This window comes from Zingiber officinale, chromosome 3A (assembly GCF_018446385.1).
Source record: "Zingiber officinale cultivar Zhangliang chromosome 3A, Zo_v1.1, whole genome shotgun sequence".
Classification (NCBI taxonomy): domain Eukaryota; kingdom Viridiplantae; phylum Streptophyta; class Magnoliopsida; order Zingiberales; family Zingiberaceae; genus Zingiber; species Zingiber officinale.
The window spans coordinates 161725726-161750613 of record NC_055990.1 but is presented as its reverse complement, the minus strand read 5'-3'; the positions used below and the strand labels follow the sequence as shown (position 1 = coordinate 161750613).

Genomic DNA, 24888 nt, shown 5'->3' with positions numbered 1-24888 from the left:
AATGAATCCATTCATAACGAGCATTTGGAAGAATCACGGTTTTATAATGGCTATACTTTTCCTTCAAATTATTCCATAGGTTAAGTGGATCTTTAATCGTCAAATATTCAATTTTCAATGCTTCATGAAGATGGTGACTAATGAATATCATTGCTTTTGGACGATTTTGTAAAGATTCCTTATTTCCATCTTTTATGGTATCTCCAAGACCCATAGCATCCAAATGAATCTCCATATCCAAAATCCACGATAGATAATTTTTTCCCAAAATGTCAAGAGCCACAAACTCTAACTTTGAAAGATTGGACATGGTGAGAATCTATTTCAAAGAAAACTAAATTAATAATAATAATTATCGTGCATCATATATATTTATTAATAAACGATAAAACATGATTGATCCGGAGGTAAAGCCGGGGGGCCCTCATGAGGGAAAGGTCAACGACACGTGGAGGTCAACAGTCAAAGGGGGGTCAACCCCCTGGGCTCGACTAGCGGGCGGGACATGCCAATCACTAGGCAATGACCCCCGTCCGAGGGAACAACTACCTGGCCGTGAGCCAGAGTTTCCAATGAAGGAAAGAGGATCATATGGCCGAGCGGATAGTCCGCTCGGCCGTGGTGCAAGGCAAGAGTATAAAGGCCGAGCAGTCCGCCCGCTCGGCCAGGGTGTTAGGCTATGAGAGCCGAGCAGGCGACGACCCTGAATCTTCCCGGACGGACGACCACCTACGCCAAATCAAAGGTGAATATTCTAGCTGAGCGGCTTGACGGTCGGTCCGGGAAGAAGAAGTCAAAAGGTATGGAACAGTGGGGACGTCATCTTAGCAACCCCTGTTGCTGACAGCAGGCATGTTCGAGGACCAGGCCCTACACAGAATCGTACAATGGAAGGCTCTTCTGTCCCATCAAGGAGGTGCTCAGACTGTAGCAGTATGGCGTAAGGCATGTTCTTCTGACAGACCCATACTGAGGTATGGTGCAGAACACGTGTCCACCTCGATATGTGTGCACAAACCTCCTCACAGCTCTATATAAGGGTCCTCATACTTCGCCGGAAAGGGGGACGATATAATCTTCGATCCTTGGAGCCACTTTCTTGTTTTCCCCTTACCTGACTTGAGCGTCGGAGGGTCGTCGCCGGGAACCCTTTCCCGGCTCGACTTCTTTGCAGGTTCGTCGGAGCTCCATACGGTCAGTCAGATAGCCACGTCATCGGTTGGGAGAGCACTACGTGCCCAGCGTCCATCAATTTAGCGTTCGGACAGGATCAATGATATAATCAAAAGATGATTTGGTAATACTTAACTGTAAAATATTATAAATTTTTTGAAATGTTGCAAGTCTTACAAATAAGTAACTAACTAATAGTTAATTAAATAATAGCTAACAAATGATAAAGGAACTATAAATGTAACTTCTTGACATGCGAATAATTTTGATTGAGAGAAAAAAATGAATATATAAATATATCCATACATTTTTTTTTTATATTTCTTATAACTGATTTAAAAAAAAAGTAGAGCTCTTCGTGCTGATAACATATTGTGAAATTATATAAACAATTGCATATGAAAAGGAAATATTATTAACATATTTCTTTTCTCCATTATCTTTCTTACTCATTGAAATGAATATATACATATGTATTTATAGGTACATAATCATATTGAAACTCCTCATGAATTTAGATAACTTAGCAGTTTAAAAGATGATAGGTTACATAGATGAGGAAATTTATGAAGTTATTGGGGGCTATGAGCATCCACATACTTTATTTTACAACAACTTTTGTTTTTTGATGTTTTTGTTTATTCAATAATTTTATGGATTCATTAAGGGAGTGTTTGGGATAGTTTTTACTAAGTGCTTGTTACATTTTAATTACATGGAAACACTTTCGTGTGTATGTCAATTTTGCTTTAGCTTCTAGAATTTTTACTTAAAAGTTGAAAGTAAGAATTTGATATTTATTCTTGCTTTTGTTTTCTTTTATGGTCTAAAATTAAAAATTAGTATTTATGTCCTTAATAAATTTATTATTTTACCTAATTGCCACCATATTTTAGATCTTAATAAATTTATCATTTTATATAATTATCATCAAATTTCTGAGATATTTATTTTTAAATAATATTTTATATTTTTATGTAATTTTTATTTCTAGAATTTTTTATACATATTTTTGTGTATTTATATAAATTTTGTCATTTTTTAATTTTAATTTTGATTAATTATATATATATTTTTATTATAAAAAAATAATTTTCATACATTATTTAAAATATAATAATAATTATATAAACAAATAATGTGTCAAAATTATATTTAAATAATTTTTTTTTAAAATTTATATAGTTTAAGAATATCATTTAACTAAAAAATAAACTTAGAAATAATTATTTATCAAACATTCCAAGTTTGCCTTGTATTAATTTTTAACTTTTATTTCTAAACACCCCGTACTTTAGTTTCTCATTAACCACAAAATAATCTCTATAAAAATCACTTTAAATAAATAAAACTCTTCCAAACACTCCCTAATAAGTTAATTGACAATTAAAAAGAAATAAAGATTAATATTGTTTTATAAAATATTTCTACTTGTAAAAATAATATGTTACATTTAAGTGATCTTATTTTTAAAAATCTATTTTAAATCATTAGTGTGAGGATAATTTTCTTAATATATATTAAAAAAAAATAAATTTACTATCTTAACGACCCCTGATACTGATCTCACAAATATAATCGAAAAGATCATCTATGTTACGCCATGAGAACTTCTTGATGTCTATTCAAGAAACCTAATATGCTGCGCGTTGCGCAGCACCATCCGCAACCAAGGGCAATGGGCCCATGCCCACATGGGGGGCGTGCCCTCAATTGCGGATGGTGCAGTGCGGTATATGCCATGCAGCATATCAAAATCCATCTATTCGCATCAAAATGTATGGATGTACTAACAATATCATTTCCATTGAACAATGCAATAGCTGTGACGTAACATAACGGAAGAATAAAGATAGGATCACACGACAATTTGTACACATTGCATTCATCTTACAAGAAACTACGTTGTCCCTCGAAGAAACAAGATCTAACATCTGAATCCCAAACAGAACTATCACGATACACTAGATATCAACGAGCGCTGACTAAAAATGGATTTTGGCACACACTGCATTCCATCGTTTCGGAACCTAAGGCTGGAACTTGTACCTGAAAGAGAGCCGATTGGAGAAACATTCGACCATGTAGGCAAATGCAGTGTAGTAATTTATCAATTTGGTAACAAAGGAAAAGATAAAAGTTTCATTGAGTGATACAAACCTGAAGATGGACTGTACAGATTGGACATGCGATTTCCGTCATCCTCTTCCCAGAATTATCTGAGGATTTTGAGCCTACAAAAACATCAGCTGCCAAAGAATTGTCGTCGGAAAGCACGAGTTACGAACTGACAATATGAGATCGTTAAAGACGATGTTTACTCACCTGAAGAGGGTTTCCGATTTTTATCCATTTCCGCCTGCAGCAAATACCAGTTTAGCACAAACAGAATGTATGACTGAATAGGGTAATCTCAAGTTTCAGTTTTTAGATTTCATTTTAGTTCTGGGAAATGGGCGAGATCACAAGTCAAAGGTTCGAAGACAGACTTATAGAAGACAGAAGAGGAAGTTCATTGAATTGGATCCTCAACAGCTAAAGATTTGGATGGACAATTTTTGGAAAGGCAATTGGAGCAACTTTAGATCAAGTTTGAAATTCATGCATTACTTATGCTATCTTAGGTGGGTGGAAAAGGAACTTCAATGAATTATATCGAACCTGAAAACTAACCTGAAGTTTGCGAGCTAGTTCTTCATGACTGTGCATCCCCACAGACTTGTTTGAGGCCTCCTTTGAAATGTTCAGTCTACGAGAAACCTCTGCCTGTTGATGTGACAGGAAATACTTCAAGACACCAAGAAATGAAGATAGGTATCACCTTATTTCAAAACATAACTTAAGTAATGCATTCTTGGTTTTGGTCCTACTAGTCGATGAGTTTTGACTAGTTTTTACTCATTTTGATACATTTTAATGGCAAAGAATGTGGCTAGTTGAACCACTAAATAACAAAATTAAAACTTTTGTGGCTTGGATGTGAATGTTCCAATGACAACTAGAGGTTATAATGTATAGCAAATTCACTGGACATTCATTAGAGTTATTACAATGCATATGAATGTTTTTACTCAATTGTTTCTAATCGAAACAGTTTGCTTTTTAAGATCTACAATCATTTATATCTATGGGATACTCAAATATTCCTGTCAAAAGAATTTAACAAAAAAAGAAAATTTAATGAAAAGTGGCTATGGTAGAGACTCTATTCTTTCCTAATGTAAAATAATCATGTTGCAATGCTTTTATAAACAATTTAAGAGCAAATGTGTACCGAGCATCTATCGCAAACTCGAACAGGCCTTGCATCCTCATCTGCGGTGAGAGCAATTCTTCCTTGCGTGCATTTGTCACAGAAAATATCACCACAATTTCTGCAATGATGCTGCAAGAGGATGAAAAGAGAGGTATTATATATGAAACTTTGCAACTAATAAATGGTGCATCGTTGTCTGTCCAAAATTATGGATTGCACTCCCACCCTGCGATTAAATGGTCCAAAATCTGAGCCACATGAGCTGCATTTACTAACTGCTTCATCTGGTAACTGAAAACATAAATAAGTACTTTAGGCAATTAAAACCAGATTCATACATTCAAAACAAGTTGAAAAGATATTAAAATTCAAGCATCTTAAAGTTAATTGGGTAACCATTTATGTCAAAAGCTCGAGCTATTAAGAATAAAATCAATTTAAACATCTTTCGCCTAGCAGAAAGGAGAGATCAAGCAAACAGAGACAGAGATACAAACCTTTCCATGTCCCTTTCCTTCAATCTCAAATATTAGATAATTGGACACAGAATAAGAAGTTCATTTGCCAACAGAATAATGAGCATTCAACACAGAATAATGCAAAAATCATGTTAAAATTTAAAACAGCACAACTAAAATGAATGGATTGTTTCACTGACCACAGTTAGAAGTTCATTTGCCAACAAATCTCGAATTGAACACAGCCAAATGAGCATTCAGATAAAGTTTTGAGATTACCCAGTGATCTTTCTCTTCATTGGGAGGTCTTATCAAGTTCATCCAATCAAAAGCCTTTTTCTTTTCAGTGGATTGTTGGACTTGCTTTATAGTATCAGCAGTTCCTTTGCCACCAAAAAAGTCGTCTTTCCCACCGATCTCCTTCAGCTAATAATTTAGCATCACATGGTGAGGAATTTTGCAAGTAAAATGCTCACACGATAGAAATAAGTTGAAGAAATAAAAATTAGTTGAAAAAATAAAGTTAATAAAACATTTGCAAAAATAAAAGCAACGTACAGAAAAATCACATCTAATAGCTGAATAAATTAATGATAGATTCTGGCCTGTGATATATTTACTACTCATAATCAACATTAAACTTCCCTTGGTACTCCTTAAACGGCATTATTATGATCATTGCTGACATTATGATATTGTAAAAGACAATAAATGTTAATAGATTCACAAATTTTAAAATAAAATGATATTATCATTGTTTGAAGAGTTGGTACAAAGCTTACCCGCTAGCATATGCATACAATTAAAAAAAATTATAGTAAATAAATATAGAGAATCATGTGCACTTTAGGCTTCAGTTCAGCAGGACTGCATTGAAGCTAATTCATCCATCAAGCTAAAATTACACACTGACGTAATCACTAGTTCAGTGCCTAACCTGGACTACTGCAGCAGTCACAATGTCAAGTATGGTATTCATAGGATAGCTATTTGACTGCAGCCTGACGCGCCTTGGATCCTTGTCAACTGAGCTTTTGGACCAAAAGGCAAATATAGATGAATCTATTACCTAGAAGTAGAAGCATTTGACAAACAATGACCCATCAAGGTGAAACAAAAAAGATATGACTATAAGAAAAATCATGCAACCAACTTACTTCCCATTTTGTCACATTCTCAAGAGGATAGATTCTTAGTGTTCTACTAGTGCTTGGATCAAGCATGCGGATTCCATCTAATCCAATCTGTAAGAGCACATAAAGAACATATAAGCAGTTCATAAAAGTACCTGAATAAAGTAACTGGTTTTCCAATCATCCATTTGAAGTGTGTTTTTTCTTTAGCCTATGATGAAATATTATTTCGTGCAGAATAGACAAGAAATTGGCTTTATAATAGAAACTAAAGAAAAAAAAAAATGTATCTTTGAAACTCTAATAGCTCTATGTATCACAATCTTAGGTGTCAGAATTTTCAAATAATATGTTAGACCAAGAAATCGCTTAAATTTATCTGAAACTTCTTGTTTCCAGCAAAGAAACAAAGACTCAAAAAACAGTTGAGTTGATATTAATTGTGTTCTTTTGATAGGCAAGAATATAAGAGACAAACTTGACCAAGCAAGCACTTAAACTTGTCCGAAACTTCTTGTTCCAAGCAGAGGTTAAAAAGGCAAGTGATTTATCACAACTGCCGAGTTGATTTAAATAGTATTCTTTAGATGGGCAAGGCAGTGGTAGGAGACGAATTCAGAAATTGTTTTGTTAATACTTATATCATGATTGTAAAGGTTTAGCCAAAATTGACATCTGATCATGATGTTAGTCCCATATGCTTTTTGCTTTAATAATTGCATAAATTCTCAAAATGAAACCATGAGAGGGGGAAGCATATTGCCACAAAACAAGCCAGGTACTTCAATGTAAGTAATAGAGAACAATGCATAACAGAAGTCAATGATATGAAATCCTGCTCAGATACTCGCCAACAACCACGACAATAAGAATGGCATATGATCTTAACAATATTCTATTATCCAATGAATGAAAAATGGCTACAATGATAACCAATGAATAAGAAATCCTGAACTCACAAACAATAAGAAAATACAAGTCAACCAGAACAAGGTACAGCCAGCACCAGACAAAGATCAATGGCTCCAACTAACAATTTAAAAAGAACCAAACAGATATCCACCCCTAACATGGTAGGCAGCAAATATAAACAATTCAACTAAAAACATGTAGTACTAGTTAAATGATATGAAAATTGAATGAAGTTTCAGTTAATAGAAGTGTTTTATTTTTCCTCTCTTTTATAAGTACCTGACAAAGGACATCCATGGTACTCTGACTCCCCCCTTCCGGTAGGATCTTGACTCTGAACTTTAGTACCCCATTCTTCACATCCTGCTGAGTCTCCGTCGTTGGCACTGCTCTTACAATCTTCTCCGTGTCCAGTCCCTGGTCCTTCTCACTAGAAGGAAAGCTCAGCGACCTCCCATAATCATCAAACAAAGTGGAAGACCTACTAGGCACCCTACCCCTTGCACCATGAGGCTCAGACTTAGCCCCATCATAAGCATAAATACCATCACCAGGATCACAGCGCATCGGGCTCTCTGGCTTCTTTCCATAGAAATCCTGCTCGAACCCGGAACGGCCAATCCCAATACCATATCCACCAGCCACGCTCGAGACATTTTTACTGGGATTATCAGATAAATAACTGTTTCCTTGATCAAATCGAGATCCTTTGATTTCATAAGAGTCGATATAGGAACTAAAAGGAGCAGAAAAGAAGGAGCTTTGAGTAGGGTAAGGATGGAGATTGGAGGTAGAATTTAACTGCGAGGCATAATTTGCTTCCGGGTGATTGGGATCATATCGGTAGTACAAAGAATCATCCTGGAGGTGCGGATAGGTAGGCGAAGAGGGCTGCATCTCCGGCGAGGGATAGTAATGCGGAAAGGTGGGGCATTGGGGAGTTTGCGGCGGCAACTGTGGTTGATAATGGGGGACGGAGAGAGGGGGAACGTTAGGCACGGGTTCTGGGTTATGGGAATAAGCGGCGGCGGAGGCATCGGACGAGTAGCCGTAGTAATCGGTGGCGAATTGGGAGAAAGGTGGCGCCGAGGCGTAGGAGGACGGCCGGATAGAATTGGGAGGGTGGAGCTCGGAGGCGTAGGGGTTGGAAGGCGGAGGAGGGTATTGGGAAGCGTCGTCCGGGGAGGTGAAATCGCCGCCGTGATGCATCCTCGCCATAGACGGTGTCGATGGCGGTGGCCGTGATCAGCAAGGCTTAGGCAAATTTTAATTTATACCCTCACGATCGGCCCTTCTCCAAATTGGTTGTACTCTTAAATCATAAAAATTAGGTGCGTTTCAGAATAATTCAAAGGCACATTTCCTAAATTGTGCTCCTAACTTTACATTTTCCAAACTACACCCCTATTTTTAGTTTTTTTAATTTAACCCAAATTCGAAATCAGGCATGGCTACACATTTACAACACAGAAGCTTTGTGACAAGCAAACTGAAGAACACAAGAGATACTTCAATCTAATCTCGCCTTTCGGCTCGTTAACTACCGGATAAATGTGTGCGCATTTCCTCTCTTTCGCAAGTAAACTAGGCGTAAGGCAAAGGCGATTCACAACCGGCCCGTTGTTGTTGCTCGATCGAGTCTCTGTCTATAGTTACATAACTTCCAACTGCCTAATTAACAAACACTAACAAGCACACAACTTTAGAGAATCACAATGAACATGTTTCTATTTTATTAACAAGATAAAATGAACATGAAGAGGATCAAAATTCATGTACACCGTGTCTCCTATAAGTTTGTACTAACTGCAATAAGATCAAGTGGAACGCGATGAAAGAACGACCGAAGTCGTTAGAATTAGGAACAACGCGAAGAGGGCTCTTGTGGTCATTTTATGTTTCACACTACCGGAGCTTGGAGGCCTCGATACAGGGAACAGAGGGGTGGTGTTTGGTCCTTCTGGGGTGTCGGTCGAGTTCCCGCCTAACATGAAGGAAAGGGTTGCAAAGTTATGGTAAAGGTCGTATCGAACTTGGATGCAAATGATTGGTTTTTTCACTTACAATCAAAGTTCATCCAGCCCAATGCCATCCTTTCTCTATCGAAGACAATTCGGAGGCCGGTCATGAAATTTTCTACATAAGATATGTATGCTTCATCAAGTTGAATACTCTAATTCATCGACAATGCCATCAAAGAATCGAAATATTTGCTCAATCTTTTGTGAACTTACGCCCGAATATATTCATCCCATCGCTCCGGTTCACGGCTAAACAATACATGTAGACACTCTCCTGCAAATCACAAAGAACAAGAAAGGTAAATTTTCTCAAGAACTTTGAACAACAACAAACTATCTAGCCCTTACCCGATCGGTGGTGAACAAGATTATTGGATCATTGACCGGAAAAATGTCACCACCGCTCGTCGTAAAACTTATATTGGGTGTAACTATCGCATCTTGATTGGGACTGTAGCAAAATTGGGATCACATTAGGTGACATCTGAGGAACATTTACAAGTTTTCGAGTGGGTTAGTTCATGAAAATGACCTGACATCATAGCAATATTCGAAAGGGATTCTCGGATCGGGATTGCTCGGTTGATCCTGTACTTGTGAATTGAACTGTAATAAAAGAAAGGAAATTGTGAGGTACTAGATATGCACATTGTCTGGGATATGTTTAGAAGACATCTTACACTTTGAACGAGTTCAGTATACATTGGATCAGCTAAATAAGTAAAGGAGGTACCAGAGTCAATCACTGCTCTAAAAGAAGTTTGTATCGAGCTATTCCCGACTACAATTCCAGTTATGCCGATCGCGTAATAAGGCCTGGATCAAACTGAGTTAGCAATCAAGAAAATTATCGAAAAGAAAACACCTACATTACTTACAAACTCCTGTCAATCACAAATGGAGTTTCCTGTTGGCCTGTGCTACCATTGTCTCCAAAATTGATCCTTCCAAACCCGTCGTCTCCAAAGCACATCGAAAAGGAATTGGAAGTATGTCCTTGATTGTATAGAATGCTAGGAACAGATATGTTCTCCATACCGAGCCCGAACAAACCGTTCGGTGCTGCACCGTCTAGAAATGAGCCTGTCTGAACTTGACCACACCTACAAGATTTGGTTAAAGCAAAAGAACATTTTCAGCATAAAATGTATCACTGAATTGAGCAAACTGATAGTGATTCAAAGCTATAACTCAACTTAGTACCCGAAAACAACTTGTGCCTGAACAATCTGAGGCACAGCAGTATTCTCAGTTGTGAAGTACAAAACATCCTCAACTAGAACTCCAGAAGATGAGGTATTAGACGATACGTATCGCACCGAGTAAGGGCAAGTGCTGTTTGCTCCACTGCAAGAACTTTGGCTCCGATCGCATAAGCTGTTGCTGCAGGATACTGTTTGACTTGTTGAGGATGAACTCGGACTGTAGATGTCAAACCTGATATCCTGTTAACAATGATTGGAATGGTCACCATTAAAATCATTGTTAAGGCAAAGAGATATCAGAAACAAATCAAATTTGTTCAGCAAAGGAATTGGGATTGCTTGATTATCTGTTGAACTCTGTTTGCATACATGAATTCTTTTACCAAGAACAAGAACATCAGCAGAACAGAATTTGACTTACTCCATATGAAGGAGAAGTGGTCGGAGCACATTGTCTGCAATCGCAGGGCACCCAGAACAGATCGCTCCCGGTGTCCAACGCCACCAGAAACGTCACGTTCGGCGTCCCCAACGCCACGATCGCGTAATGCAAGCTACAATCCACCGACATCAAAACGATCAGATGGAAATAAAAATCGCAGCTTTCGAGTTTCGGTACTGATTTGAGGGATCGAGGAGACGAGGAACGCACAATCCCAGTTGGCTGATACGGAAAGTGGCGTTGCTGTCGGCGAACGAGAGCTCCGGGAGCGAGCGGCGGCGGTCGTGGCGGGCGAGGGCGGAGTAATACTCGGCGGTGCCCTTTCCGGGCCAGGAAGCGGCGCCGCCTCCGCCGCCGCCGTGCGCCTCGACAAACCGGCGCACGGGGTCGGAGAACCGGTGGTGGAAGTCGAAGCCGAGGCCGGCAGAGGCCGCCGGCGCCGCCAGGGGCGCGAGAACGAGGAGTAGGCGCAGGGCGGCGGCCATGGGAGTAGCTGAAAGGGGGAAGGGGGGATGAACAAATTGGATACGGATGGATTGGTCGACTCTACAGGATTAAGGTAGTTAAGAAGGGAAATTCAGAAGATTCGGAAACGAAGAGGCGTACAAAAATCCACAAGATTAAAAATCGCACCTTTTGGTAAATTTTTCGGGCTGCTGACGGCGAGAACAGACAGGTGGCCTTGCCGTCTTTTGTTAGCAACTGAAAAGATGAGGAGAACGTTGACCTTTGAAAGATACGTCGTGCGCAGAGTACGCATCTGGATATGGAGTCATGGGCCAGCCGTGAAAGTCAAACCCAAAGATCTATCTACATTATAAGAAATGTTTTTTTAGTAATTATTCATTTGTATTTGTCAAAAAAAGAATATTTTATATTTACCAACAAGTGTTTATGGAATTCGTCAGCTGGAATTAGGTGGAATCATGGAGTCATGATCAATTAATTTTACTATTAGTTTGAAATGGATGATCCGTATTTAGGGGATTGGGTGAGTGGTCCTTTTCTTGGTGACATGAATAATTGTGTATGTTTATAATTTTGAATTAATTGGCATAAATAGCAGCACAAATGACAAATTAAGTTTATTTTTATACATTATATAGAATTAAATTTGTTGAAATAGAGATGCAACACCAAGTATTTTATACAATTTATGCAAGAAAGTTCAAAGATTAAATTAGCGTCCATTAATTTAGACTACACTGTTAGGTGATCATAAATATACTTGCAAATTGATGTAAACTCTGACCAGAATATAAAAAAAATAATCCGATGCACCAAATTTTCGTTATGCGAGATCCCAAGGAAAAATTTATTATATGCAATTTTACCCTGTTAAACCTTTATATAAAAACAGGATAAGACTGCAAGAATATATAAAATAAATTATTCATAACTAATATGCATCCATCCATGGACAATCTGGTTACAATTTCTTTATATGTCTGAACCTTTACACATGTTATTTCTCAAACAAATTTACAAATTCGGATTTAGTAAGGCATGAACTTATAATATTTCTACAGAGGAAGAAAAAAAAGAGAAATATGGGCTGCAATGATTGTGATAGAATTGTTGAAGAAACTCTTCTGATATTAAAATCTACCAAGTTGCAAGAATGTTCTTCCGCATTCAGTACCTTGGAAGCTTAGTTACAATAAATATTTAGACCTGCAAAGTTCATGCACAGTAATAAGATCCTAAAGATTAAGCATTTAGTTTAGGTAATGGAAATATAGCTACTGGTGTGCATACCTAACAATGCTGGCGGAGCAGCTGATGGTGCCAGGAAAAGTTGCTAGGCATGGCTCAACAGGAATGTCGAAATTATAGCTTCAGTAAGTTAACGGTATTAATTTATTTGTCTATATTTGCTCTTTGTAATCTTTGAGCAGAACAAGAACAATAAAAGCACAGATGAATATGATAACAAAAACAGCCGGAAATAAGTGTGCGTGTCTTGCTTGCCAAGTTCAAGTCCATCCATCTTGTTCTTGATCTCTCCAATAAGGCTTCCATCTGCAACTCTATCGCCAAATGGAACCCACTCTCTTAAGTCAGTTGATGGAGCAAAATGGGCGTCCATGAGCCGCAAAGTTCCTAACATGAATAGTGTTATGGACAGTTTTCAGGGAGGAAAAAAAAGGCATTATGAACTTTGGAGGAATCAAGCGTGTGGGATGAAAGATAGTTAGGCGTGTTACTTAAATGGCATACGTTGAATACATGTTTATCAATTGGATTGAACATTTTGAAAGAGTCTTTCGAGGAAGCTTCAGGATCACCATAAATCTGTGGTGCAGACAAAATCAGTCCTACATTAGCGATGTCAAAGTAAACGACATGGTAAAAGAGTGTATTCAACTAACCTCAAAAGTGAAAGCCATTGGCACTTTAATGGCATCATACATATATTCAGTTGTGGTTCCATGAGCAAGGTACCTGAAATAAGTTCGTTCCATTATACACAAATATGCTTATTGAATTTACTAAGAATTCAACTGGTTTCTTATAAAACTAACCCAACCAAACCTCCACCTGACCCAACTAAGCACTTGTCTTCGAAGTGAACATGGTTCAATTCCCTCAATACTAAATCCATCAAATTTGACATCGATTCGGCTGGCGTGATGTTCCTATGATCATATGGCATGAATAGAGCCTGCAAACCACGATACTGTAGGTGCAGCGGAGGCCGGCAAGAGGGGGGTGAATTGCTGAAAACAAAAATAAAACTACCCTCCTCGGATTTCAACTCAATTAATGCAATAATAAAATAAAATAAAGGAAGAAATAAAAGCAGAAACAGAATTAACCTGGTTACAACCAAGAGGGTTGTTAATCCAGGGCAGTAAGAAAGCACACTAAGAAAATTCTCCTTTGCTGAAGGCGGAGAAGCCTTTTACACTCTAACGGCTCAGAACTATTGCCTGGAATTGCTTACAGAGTTGAATGTAGAAGTTATTGTTAATTCCTAGCTCCAGGGGACCTTTTATAGCCTCTAGAAATTCTATCCCGAAGCTCCAAGGCGCCTCCATTGAGGGTCTAAGGCGCCTCCAAGCTGGGTTAGCGGATAAAACTTTATCCGCGCACGAACGGTTAACTTTGACTGTTGAAGGCACCTTCAAGACTGTTGAAGGCGCCTTGAGCTGGTTTTTCCAGCACAACTCCTTTTTCCAGCTCTCTTGCGTTGGCTTCCGATGCTCCGATCTTTTGGGTGATTGCGGCCAACCGGAATAGGGCTCACCCGAACCCAATTCTCGACCTTCTCCTCGAGCAGGCTTCCGTCCGGCTTCTCGTCCCTCGAACGCCGCACACGTTCTTCTCGCTCCACCGGAGTACTCTTCCGCAGCTCTCTCGTCCTTCGGACGCACCGAGCCCGTCGGCTCCCTTCCCGTGCCGTCCTTCTCGCTAGCTGCGTCTTCCGCTCGACTTCCTGTGCTCCTAAGCTCCTGCACACTCAGACACAAGGATCAAACACAGTAGGACCTAACCAACTTGGTTGATCACATCAAAACACCCACGGGGACCAACAATCTCCCCCTTTTTGATGTGCATCAACCCAAGTTCAAGTTAGGGTAAAATAGACACAAAAAGTAATTTTAAAGAAAAATTACTAAACTAACATATTAAGCATAAGTTTTGCAATAAAATAAAATTGCAACATAGTTAGAAAGAAAAATTTTAATTTTCCTAACTCCCCCTCAACTTGTACATTTCTCTCCCCCTTTGATCACAGCAAAAATGGGGTCTTAATTAAAGGGAACTTTTTTTAAAAAAAAAAATCTAAGTAAATGAATTTTCAAACAGAACTTTCCAGAAAAAATATTTCTACCCAAAATGAATTTTTTGAAAAAAAAATTCTAAGTTAAAAGGCTTTTTGAATTTTAAAAAAAATTCCAAGTAAATGAACTTTTAGAATTTTCCAAAAGAATATTTCGAAAAAGAAATTCAAGTCAAAAAGCAAATTAAGTCTTTAGAATTTTTTTAGGAAAAAATATTTCTAAAAATGAATTATAAACAAAATTTTCAAAAATGTTTGATTAAACTTTCAAAGCATTATTTAATTCTTATTTTTAAATGCTTTTTCAGAAAGTTAATTAAACCTTTCATTTCAATATTTCAGCTTCCAGATCGTGGCGAGGCACTAGGCCTTTTTGGTTATTGGAGCAACAACCACTTCCTTAACAAAACTTTATAAAGAAATTTACTGTTTAATTTTCTTCTCTAAAAGCGCTAAGTCTAATATTTCAATTAAGATCAAATATTATGATTTTTAAATTTCCATTTTAACTTCTCATAAGTTCTTAATTCACAGTTTTTTAGAATTATGGCAAAAAATATTGAGCATGCAAAAAATTGTACATTTTCTATTGTTAGTTTGTCAAAATCTTTTAATTGACAAATTGTGTCTTTTAACTCAATATTCTTTAATAGTTTTTCAATTTTTAATTTAAAATATTCTTTCGACGAAATAATTTGTAATTCACGAAAACCTTTCGGCAATATTTCAATTGAAACAATTAATTTGCCAAGAGGTGGAGACCATACCTGACTTACCTTGTCGGCGGTTGATTCTCCCCCTTTGAGTTGTTTTCGTATTTTGATGTTTCTCCCCCTTCATCGATGCTCATTTGTGATGAGCATTCTAGGTCTTCAAGTTGGTCTGTCTCGGCACTTACCTCAGTTTCAGACTCTTCTAACGTTGGATCAGTGTCCATCGAGGAGTCGGATTCAACTTCAATTTGTTCTTCGTGGAGTTTTAAGAACTTTTCCCAAAGTTCTTTTGCGCTATTGTACTCTCCGACTTTGTCGAGATCTTCATTTGGTATTGTGGTTAGAAGATGAAATTCAGCCCGTGCATTTGCCATAAACTCGTCACGTTGCTTCTTGTTCCAGAGGTATTTCTCGAGCTCTTCTCCGTTTGCTTTCTTTGGTGCTTCATAACCAGATTTCATAATTAAATAAATAGAAAAATTAGAGTTAAGGTATACCTCCATCTTTTGCTTCCATGAAGCAAACTCCCCCTCGAATGTAGGTGGGTAGTCACTGTCTCCGGCCATCGTTTTGATCGTTGTGCGTCAGTCGGCGGTTAGTCCTTCTGAGCTGTCTGGCTCTGATACCAATTGTAGGTGCAGCGGAGGCCGGCAAGAGGGGGGTGAATTACTGAAAACAAAAATAAAACTACCCTCCTCGAATTTCAACTCGATTAATGCAATAGTAAAATAAAATAAAGGCAGAAATAAAAGTAGAAACAGAATTAGCCTGGTTACAACCAAGAGGGTTGTTAATCCAGGGCAGTAAGAAAGCACACTAAGAAAATTCTCCTTTGCTGAAGGCGGAGAAGCCTTTTACACTCTAACGGCTCAGAACTATTGCCTGGAATTGTTTACAGAGTTGAATGTAGAAGTTATTGTTAATTCCTAGCTCCAGGGGACCTTTTATAGCCCCTGGAAATTCTATCCCGAAGCTCCAAGGCGCCTCCATTGAGGGTCTAAGGCGCCTCCAAGCTGGGTCAGCGGATAAAACTATATCCGCGCAAGAATGGTCAACTTTGACCGTTGAAGGCGCCTTGAACAAGCCTTGAAGGCGCCTTCAAGACTGTTGAAGGCGCCTTGAGCTGGTTTTTCAGCACAACTTCTTTTTCCAGCTCTCTTGCGTTGGCTTCCGATACTCCAATCTTTTGGGTGATTGCGGCCAATCGGAATAGGGCTCACCCGAACCCAATTCCCGGCCTTTTCCTCGAGCAGACTTCCGTCCGGCTTCTCGTCCCTCGAACGCCGCGCACGTTCTTCTTGCTCCACCGGAGTACTCTTCCGCAGCTCTCTCGTCCTTCAGACTCACCGAGCCCGTCGGCTCCCTTCCCGTGCCGTCCTTCTCGCTAGCTGCGTCTTCCGCTCGACTCCCTGTGCTCCTAAACTCCTGCACACTCAGACACAGGGATCAAACACAGCAGGACCTAACCAACTTGGTTGATCACATCAAAACACCCACGGGGACCAACAGATATATGAGGATAAATAAGTATAGTCAATGCCCCTTTCACTTCACAAGCCATTGAAAATCCGTGTACTTCACTAGACACTCTAAACTCTTGAAAAAGCTTCAGAAGGACACTCAAACAATTGTTTGAAACTATCACCATACATTGGAACTAATCAATTCCTCATGTGGTTTGCCATTTCTCAGATTAAATAGTTATTTTAAGTTTAATTTTTAAATAGCTTTGACACATCATCTATCCTATTATATTTCTACTGACAGATTTTATATATCTAAGCTTCTAATTCTAGTGATGTAGAAACCTATAGAGGTTATTTGTAGATATTATCTTTGTAGATCTCAGCAAACATTATGCACATATATTAGTATGCTCTGAAATATAATTATCTTTCTGGAAGCAAAAGGATGCTTTTATTTTTTAATACATTTACGGACATTTATTATCACAACTTCTCTAGTACCATAAGGCTAGGTTTACTTGGATAGAAAAATTGGAGGGAGAAGGGGAAGCAGGAAAGTAACACAGAAAAAGTAGATAAGGAATTCATACTCTATGTGCAATTTTGTTAAAGCTTTATCTCTCCCCACTCCTCCCCTTCCTATCTATCCATCAAAGTAAGCTCAGCTTGGACCAACAGCTGGAAATGCTTGTTAATTGTTATTTACAAATAAAATAGAATTTGACAATATTGTCATCAAACAATATCCATGTTCCACTAAAACCTAATTCCATAAGATTTGAAATGTCATGTATTTCTATTGTTAATATCAGCGTTCAAAATTTTTAAACTGATATCAAACTGACTGTAACCATAAAGGAACCAGTGGTTGGTAAAGTCAACTATATTCTAGGGATGAATCATCAAGTTTCTAGTGTAGGCCTGCACATTCCATTGGTTAAAGTTGAGATTTCACGAAACCAAAGAAATAATGGAAATTTGAATGATAAGAAAAGGCTCCTTGGATCTAGGTAGTCTCTGTTCCACCCCATTTCTAAGAGTTTCTGCTCAGATGTTTTGCCAAAGAAATGTCTCCACAATATTCTTAATATTCTAATATACCACCACATGTCCTCAGCAATGCTAAATAGATCTAACAATCATCAATTTGAAATCAGTTTGTTTCATTTTTAAAAAACCTATATTATTTCTCACAAATTAAATTTTTGACCAAGCTTGATTTAACTATGCATTTAGAGTCTTTGGTGCATTCATAGATCCAAATGAGAATTAGAGGAAACAAAAAATGCATACCTTGTTGGTACAGTTTGCACAAACGGTCTAACTCAGATTTTGATGAATGACAAGTGAGTTAAGTTAGGTGTTTTTGTGATCTGATTGTTTTACTAAGTGTGCAGGAATTGATGAGTCTGAAGGACCTGACATCCAGCCAGATCCGCAGGACCAGATAGTTGGTGTGAAGTCCAGATAGGTTAACGGGCCGACCTGAGATCTTGCAGAAAGTCTGGTTGGGTCTGCAGGACCTGACAGCTGGCAGAAGTCCAGTCGGGTCAACGGACCTGACAACTGACATGAAGACCTGTAAGTCAAGAGACTAGTCAATCGACTGCAAGTTGGTAAATAAAAGTAAGTCACTAGAGGAGAGTAACTCAGTGAGGATGCGTCCCCGGTTGAGGGACAGTAGGCGTCAATCAAGTTTAGGTCCATTTCGAATCCCTAAACTGAGACCTCGACTAGATCTGGTCTCGGGGAGACAGAGTCTAATTACTGCTCATATTATTGTGCTAACACGTGTCTTGCAGGTTATTATTTGATTTATTGGACTAACACGCTTTGCAGGGCAAGAGCACAAAAAGCCTCGGGTGAATAGAGTACCTGAGGCGCCTTACAGGGGATGGAAGGCGCCTTCATTGAAGGCGCCTTCAAGCATTGGAAGGCGCCTTGTCACTGTTCATAAGAGGCGCCTTCAGTGCATGGAAGACGCCTTCAAGCATTGGAAGGCGCCTTGTCACTGTTCATAAAAGGCGCCTTCAGTACATGGAAGGTGTCTTCCAAGAGAAACTTTGGACCTCGTCGCAAATAAGGCGCAGTGAAGTCGGGATAGAATTTGTCACATTGAAGACGCCTTCAATGGCTATGGAAGACACCTTCCACACCCTTTATAAGGGGGACTCGACCAAGCTTCAAGATATAACTTCCGTACAAGCTTCTACCTGTCTATTTGAGGTTCTAACTGCTTCAGCTTCCTACGGTGACTCTACTACGACGCTGTTGCGCTCGACTACCACCGACGAGCCGACTGACACCGAGCCAGTTGACAATCTTCGAAGGTGTTGGGTAACGAACTTGTAATTTGTACTTAATTATTTGCAAAAGCACAAGTGAAGGTGTTGCACTTGTTCCATCTTTTCTGTGTACTCGATTCTCTTTTTCGGAGGTACCGGAAAAGGTATTTTAGTGAATTACCCATCAATAGGTCTGTGGGACTTGGGTCTTGGAGTAGGAGTCGCGGAAGGTTCTGAACCAAGTAAAATAGCTTCCATTCGTATTTTGTCTGCTTGGTTTTTTTTTTCACCTTCTTAGTTTTCCGCTGCGTACTTATCTTTTAAAATTCAAAAGGAATAAGTTTTCAAAACCACATGATTCACCCTCCTCTCACGTACAACTCGATCCATCATACCCTACCTCTGTTCCTGAATGAACATTAGACCAAATATGAGGTTCAAAGGACTTTGCAAGCTGCTGCATTATTTGAGCCTCAGGTTCACTGAATGGAGCAGTTCCAGTATTTTCTTCATAGGGATCATAATCCTTTAAAATTCAAAACAAAAATTTAAGGAAGAAAAGGAGGAAAATAAAAGGCAATTATAAGTAGAATGAATATTATGTCACGTTTTGTTTCTAAAATATCACACTTCCCCTGTAACAATAATGATAAGTGTGGCAGAAGCACACAAAAAAACAAAAAACAAAAAACAAAACAGAGTCCTAGCAGTAGCAAGATAAATAAAGCTACTTGAGTTGAAATTCAATTTAGGAAACGAATACTACTATGTTCTCCCAAGTGTCCAAATTGATAAAACAATGTATAATCTCTTAACATAGTAATCACATAAATTTAAACCAAATATGATTAGTTAACTAAAAAAAATCAAAAAAGCAAGTTGTAGTAATAAGCAGTTTACCACCATCACTCATAGAAGAAAAGTTAACCTTCTTGCCCCTGTCCACGGCCCAATTTTTGTTCAAATCAACTCCTCATTCTGCAGATGGAGAAGCTTAAAGCTCATAGAAAGATAACCATAATTCATATAATAATTGTTTACTATGCATACCATTTCTCCTCTCACAGAGGTCTTCTGCTTCAACAAGTTTGCGACCATTCAAATTTTCCATTGGCACCAACAACAACAACAACAACAACCAAGCCTTATCCCACTAGCTGAAGTCGGCTTAAAGATAAAGGTTACCTCTATTGTATCTAGCTCTTTGCGGGCTTTAGATTGTCTTTTTTAAGTTATGTAATGAAGATAAAGCTACATAATACAGTGAGTCATTCTAAGAAAGAGTGGGAAATTTTGTGTATAAAAACATATGAAAAAAAATTAAGTTTTGGAACCATACTGCTCAAGTTATTGTAAACCAAAGGAAATAGTGTAGTCCGACAATAAGGAATCAACTGCTTACCAAAATGCAGATCATACCTTGAAACATATTAATTAAAAGAATTAGGAAGAGATAGTTTGCAAAAATACCAATTAGAACTGCAAATGCTTTATCAAAACAGCACTAATAACTCCTAGAACCGTACCCATTATCAGACACCCAACATGACACTGCAAGTTGGACACTGATGCCCCATTTATCACATGCAAACCCTTTAGAAGACCAGATGCATTGCTCCTCAAACTTGAACACATCTCTCCAATTCACTTCCTTCATGAATATTTAAAAATACCTTGAGATTACCCAGCGTAAACAAATTGTTATGGCATTTTCTGAAAGCAGGTTCTTGGTTTTGTTTTGGAGATAAGCATCGTTTTGATAGAATCAACAACAACAATAACAACCAAGCCTTTTCCCACTAGGTGGAGTCGGCTGTATGAATCCTTTTACGCCATTGAGCTCTATCTCCTATTATATCATCATCTATATTTAAATAAATTTTATCTTGTTTTATTGTTGCTAACTAAGTCTTTTTTGATCTTCCTCTTCCTCGTTTTGATAGAATAACTAAACAAAAATAATCCATTTTGTCATGAGTGGTTGATTTAGTAAATAATTTAGTTGCTGGGTCATAATACTATAAATAAATATCACTAGGAATAAGATTTCTTTGACAAACCACAGATGCAATGTTTCACAGAGAAAGGAAACATTTGACCTGAAGAAAAGATATTTTCAGGTTGCTAATATGTATCTTTCAGTTGAGGAGTTCTAGCATGTCATGAAATTAGAAAGATATGACCTTCAGAAAATAATTTCCCTACTGTAAGAAGTAAAAACTACTAACAAATAACTACCAGTTTCAGGATTTAATAGCAGTACGATTTATCATAAGACTTGCTTTCAAGTTCTTGTCCTCTGCTACCTTTATCACGAGGTTATCCAGCAGATCCAGCATGGAAGAGAACTCATTACCACTGAGGTAGCTTTGCATACTACATTCTTCGGCTAAAACAGAAAGTAGTTGCAAAGCTACCTCAGTGGTAATAAGTTCTCTTCCATGCTGTTCAAAGCTCTGGAATACAAGGAATGTTCTGTCATAAATATGAGCCATTAAAATCTGACAAATTGCATTAAATATAACGCAAAGGATATTATACAACTAGAATGGCTTTAGTTCAGTTTCAGAAGTCTTTAATTTTATATAACGCAAAGTGAACATCATAATTACTTTAGATATCCATGTTTAGCACAACTTCATGCTAATATTACTTCACCAGGTAATTAGCTGCCAGAAATAAATTGATACTACTCACCAGAAATATCCTAAACTTTGATCTACCGTCGGCATGCTTTGTTCGTTGATTGAATGTGACAACCAATAGCTCTGCAGCGTAGCCCTTATTCCCTGCTTTTATTGTTTCCATCTTATGACCAATGATTTTTATCCAACTCAAAAATCATCAAGACATTAAGTGTTTGGTAAGGACAATAAGCTGAGCCACTTACAGTCAAAGTATCTGGATGTGGAACTACCATCACCTTAATTTCCTTCAATAAATTAAAGCATCACTAAAGAGCAATAATTTGGTAAGAAAATGGGAAAAATATTAATATCGTATGATACGGTGATAAAGAGGGGCCCACCCAAAAGCGGGTCAAAGCAGCAAAGCTCAATTGACGTGGAGGTCAAAGTCAAAGGATCAAAGTCGCAGGGTCGAATGGACCACAAGACTGAAGATTGCGGATCAGGCAAGGATGGCCGAGCGGGCCTTCAGCGCTAGATGGACGTAAAAGGCCGACCAAATCGTCCGATCAACCGTCCTCCGCAAATTGCAGCTGAGGTTAAGAGTCAAATACTAAGTTACCTGACCCACCATCTTGGCCGATCGGACCTTAGGTCTGATCGGACATAGTGGGAGCTCCACGCTGTACTGCCGAGCTGACGATATCCTGGCCAAGTGACTACCGGTTGGCCTATAGCGAAACCCACATACATGTCATATCGTACTTTTTGGAAGTTTATGCCAGAAAGGACAAAAAACATCCTGCCAGCAAATAATCTTCTAGAAGCTTCCATCCTGCCAACTCACAGCGATTTGCGGACTCATTTGAGGGAAGGTGTCAGAGGCACTTTATGGCCTGTCCTTTCTTAGGAAGGCATTGGGAAACGTGTTAATGCTTTGAGATGCGTGCACAATGCAACAACGACACTATAAAAGAGGTCTCCATCTACAAGCGAAGGTATGCTGCACACGCTATTCGCTACAATTCAACACTTTCTTCTCTAAGACAGAGCACTGACTTAAGCGTCGGAAAACAACGCTGGGGACTAGTGCTCCTCGTGTTACAAGACAACGCGGAGTCTTCGTCGAGTCAACAGAGCAGAGCCACGTCCCAGCTCACTATCTTCACCGATTTCGGACAGGAACATAACTCTTATGAAGGACAAACAAAAAAATTATATATATATATATACAAAACAAACGAATAAGATGCTTCCTCAGAATGGAGACATGAATAACACAACATTCATCAAAAATATTGGTTGCCCAAAGGAGAATTTGTTCCTACAGCTGAAGTAGGTCTTCAATTAGATTGATAAAAACATCCGATTCCCAAGAAAAATCACAAATTTTGCTTAGCTTTAGCAGCACGGTGACAGAAACTAGAAATTTTATCGGGAGCACACATCAAACCATTAGAAATATACCGATAAATCCGGGCGCAAGCACAAGATGAAAAAACGTCGAAGCCCTAGCAAAGCTTGGACGAGGCACTTTAGCGGGAAACGTCGAAATAACATGCCGCATCTCGAATGGTAGAGACCATAAGGAATTGGTGTCCGAGGAGGCACCGACGCCATGAACACCGGTAAAGATCAGCACGAAGCCAACGAGGAACAAGAACCGGAGTGGGAGGAAAGCTCCCATCCTCTCTCTCTCGTTCTCACTTCTCACCCTCGCAAACGAGGGAAGAATCCCACGGGTTATCAGAAACGGTAGGTGGTGTTAAGATTACAGCTGAGAACACGGTTCGAATCATAGGGAACCTGTGTACCTCAGTACACCTACCACTACTTTAATTTATTTTGTGATGGTCTTGGATTGGGTGTAGCAGGTGTAGAGCTATAAATAAGTTGAGCTGAGCCGACTTTTAAGGTGTTCAAGTTTGTTTGATAAGATAATCGAGCCGAGTCAAACTTAAAATGAACCAAACTTTTGAAATGAGTGTTCAAGCTTAGCTTGGTTTATTTCTTTTGAGCTTGAACTAGTTTGAAGTTTGATTTGAGCTTGGTTCGTTTCGATATTATCAAGCTTTCAATTCAAGCTTGATTTGAGCTTGGTTCAAGCTTGGCTTGAGCTTGGTTTGAACTTGGTTTGTTTAGATGTTATCAACCTCTCAATTTAAGTTTGTTTGATTGTTTGAAACTTTTAATTATTTGATTAGTTATTAAGATTGATAATTTAAATTTATTTATTTATTTTATTATTTATTTAGTATATTGAAAAGTTTTATTAATAAATATGGTTCGTGAACATTGCTCATGAACATTGTTCACGAACGAGTTGAACATATATGTATTTAAGTTTGTTTATTTAGCTTAATGATTTGTTTAAATTTATTTATTTAATTAATTTTATGTATATTGAATGAAAATAAATAAATTCTTACTAAATCGAACATCAAATTTATTCGCGAACATTTGATTCATTTACCGCGTTAGGTGGAGACGCTGGGACGAGTATTTCGCCTTTTGCAGCTTTTTGCGAAGGCAAGAGATATAGGCGAAGTAGTAGATCGGCTCTCGCGACCTCTCTCATTCTTCACCTTCCACCTATGACCCAGTTTTACTCAGGGGCTCATCTGAGCACCGATAACAGCGCAGGTAAGCACAGTTTCTAACCTGTTAACCGGCGCAATTTTATCTCAATCTTCCTCGTGCATGAGCCTTGAAAATTGAGGGGTATTTAATTGATAGATTTGGGAATGAGAGAATGGAATGATAGTAAAAGATAATGTTTGAATTGTGAATTTAAAAATCACATTTTGAGAATTATTACCAGATTTATGAGAATCAATCAAACCCATATAACTTGATGGGTTTTATTTCCATTCCTATTCTCATTCCACCCTACTATCAAATCCATACCCATAGTCATTCTCATCATTTACCCTGAGTTTTGAGCGGTTAGACCTGTTTCAATGATTTATTTTAGCATAATAATTATAATATGAAATATTATCTCTGTTCTTGTCTGGAAGCTGAGAAGACGAACCTGCCGGTATGACGTGTCTGGAGGGTTGACCGCATCCTCTTGACCCGGTGGTGGGCTGTCCTCTACGTTGACCAGATCGTCAGAAGTCCTCCTCCGGTCAACTGTACCTGCATCCAGCGACCGGGTCGCCCCGGCCTCTGGTACCTCGGTGCTCGAGGCGAATCCCACAGATATATAAGTAACCGCATAATAGTATAGCAATAAAATGAACAGATACCGAGTATGAGAACGTACCCTGGCCCAGGGGGGCGCCCTCGGATGGATGGATGAGCTGGTCGTGTCGCTAATCGAGTCGCAGCGGCCCGGAACAATACAGCGGCTCACAGTCCGGCACACGGCACGCAGGCCGGATAATACGAATGACTAACAAGCATAA

The 24888-nt window shown here is 38.6% G+C and overlaps 3 protein-coding genes across 5 annotated transcripts; all 3 read right to left on the bottom strand.

Annotated features, from left to right (window-relative positions):
* Positions 1-2958: 2958 nt before the first annotated feature.
* On the bottom strand, positions 2959-8248 carry LOC122053160 (protein FREE1-like). Of its 3 annotated transcripts, none has more exons than XM_042615076.1 (10): positions 7212-8248; positions 6045-6131; positions 5825-5956; positions 5167-5313; positions 4655-4720; positions 4448-4558; positions 3847-3939; positions 3499-3532; positions 3334-3422; positions 2959-3222 (listed from the first exon to the last, which is right to left on the bottom strand). In XM_042615076.1, exons 1-10 carry the CDS (start codon positions 8148-8150, stop codon positions 3145-3147), a joined length of 1776 nt encoding a protein of 591 aa, XP_042471010.1. In that variant the 5' UTR covers positions 8151-8248; the 3' UTR covers positions 2959-3144. The 3 variants fall into 3 exon arrangements, with proteins under 3 accessions (XP_042471010.1, XP_042471011.1, XP_042471012.1); XM_042615077.1 differs by having other exon boundaries at positions 3334-3407; XM_042615078.1 differs by having other exon boundaries at positions 3334-3392.
* A 385-nt stretch (positions 8249-8633) lies between these two features.
* On the bottom strand, positions 8634-11371 carry LOC122053161 (aspartyl protease family protein 1-like). Its single transcript, XM_042615079.1, has 11 exons — positions 11234-11371; positions 10811-11146; positions 10580-10712; positions 10157-10398; positions 9832-10056; positions 9634-9769; positions 9486-9559; positions 9302-9404; positions 9167-9227; positions 8997-9068; positions 8634-8916 (listed from the first exon to the last, which is right to left on the bottom strand). The coding sequence occupies exons 2-11, from the start codon at positions 11083-11085 to the stop codon at positions 8750-8752; spliced, it is 1488 nt and encodes a 495-aa protein (XP_042471013.1). The 5' UTR covers positions 11086-11146; positions 11234-11371; the 3' UTR covers positions 8634-8749.
* Positions 11372-11976: 605 nt separating this feature from the next.
* LOC122050852 lies at positions 11977-23304 on the bottom strand. Its single transcript, XM_042611725.1, has 10 exons — positions 21549-23304; positions 21101-21307; positions 19893-19995; positions 19780-19820; positions 19252-19377; positions 13126-13265; positions 12973-13045; positions 12808-12895; positions 12359-12703; positions 11977-12274 (listed from the first exon to the last, which is right to left on the bottom strand). Exons 1-9 carry the CDS (start codon positions 21657-21659, stop codon positions 12456-12458), a joined length of 1137 nt encoding a protein of 378 aa, XP_042467659.1. The 5' UTR covers positions 21660-23304; the 3' UTR covers positions 11977-12274; positions 12359-12455.
* Between the last annotated feature and the right edge of the window lie 1584 nt (positions 23305-24888).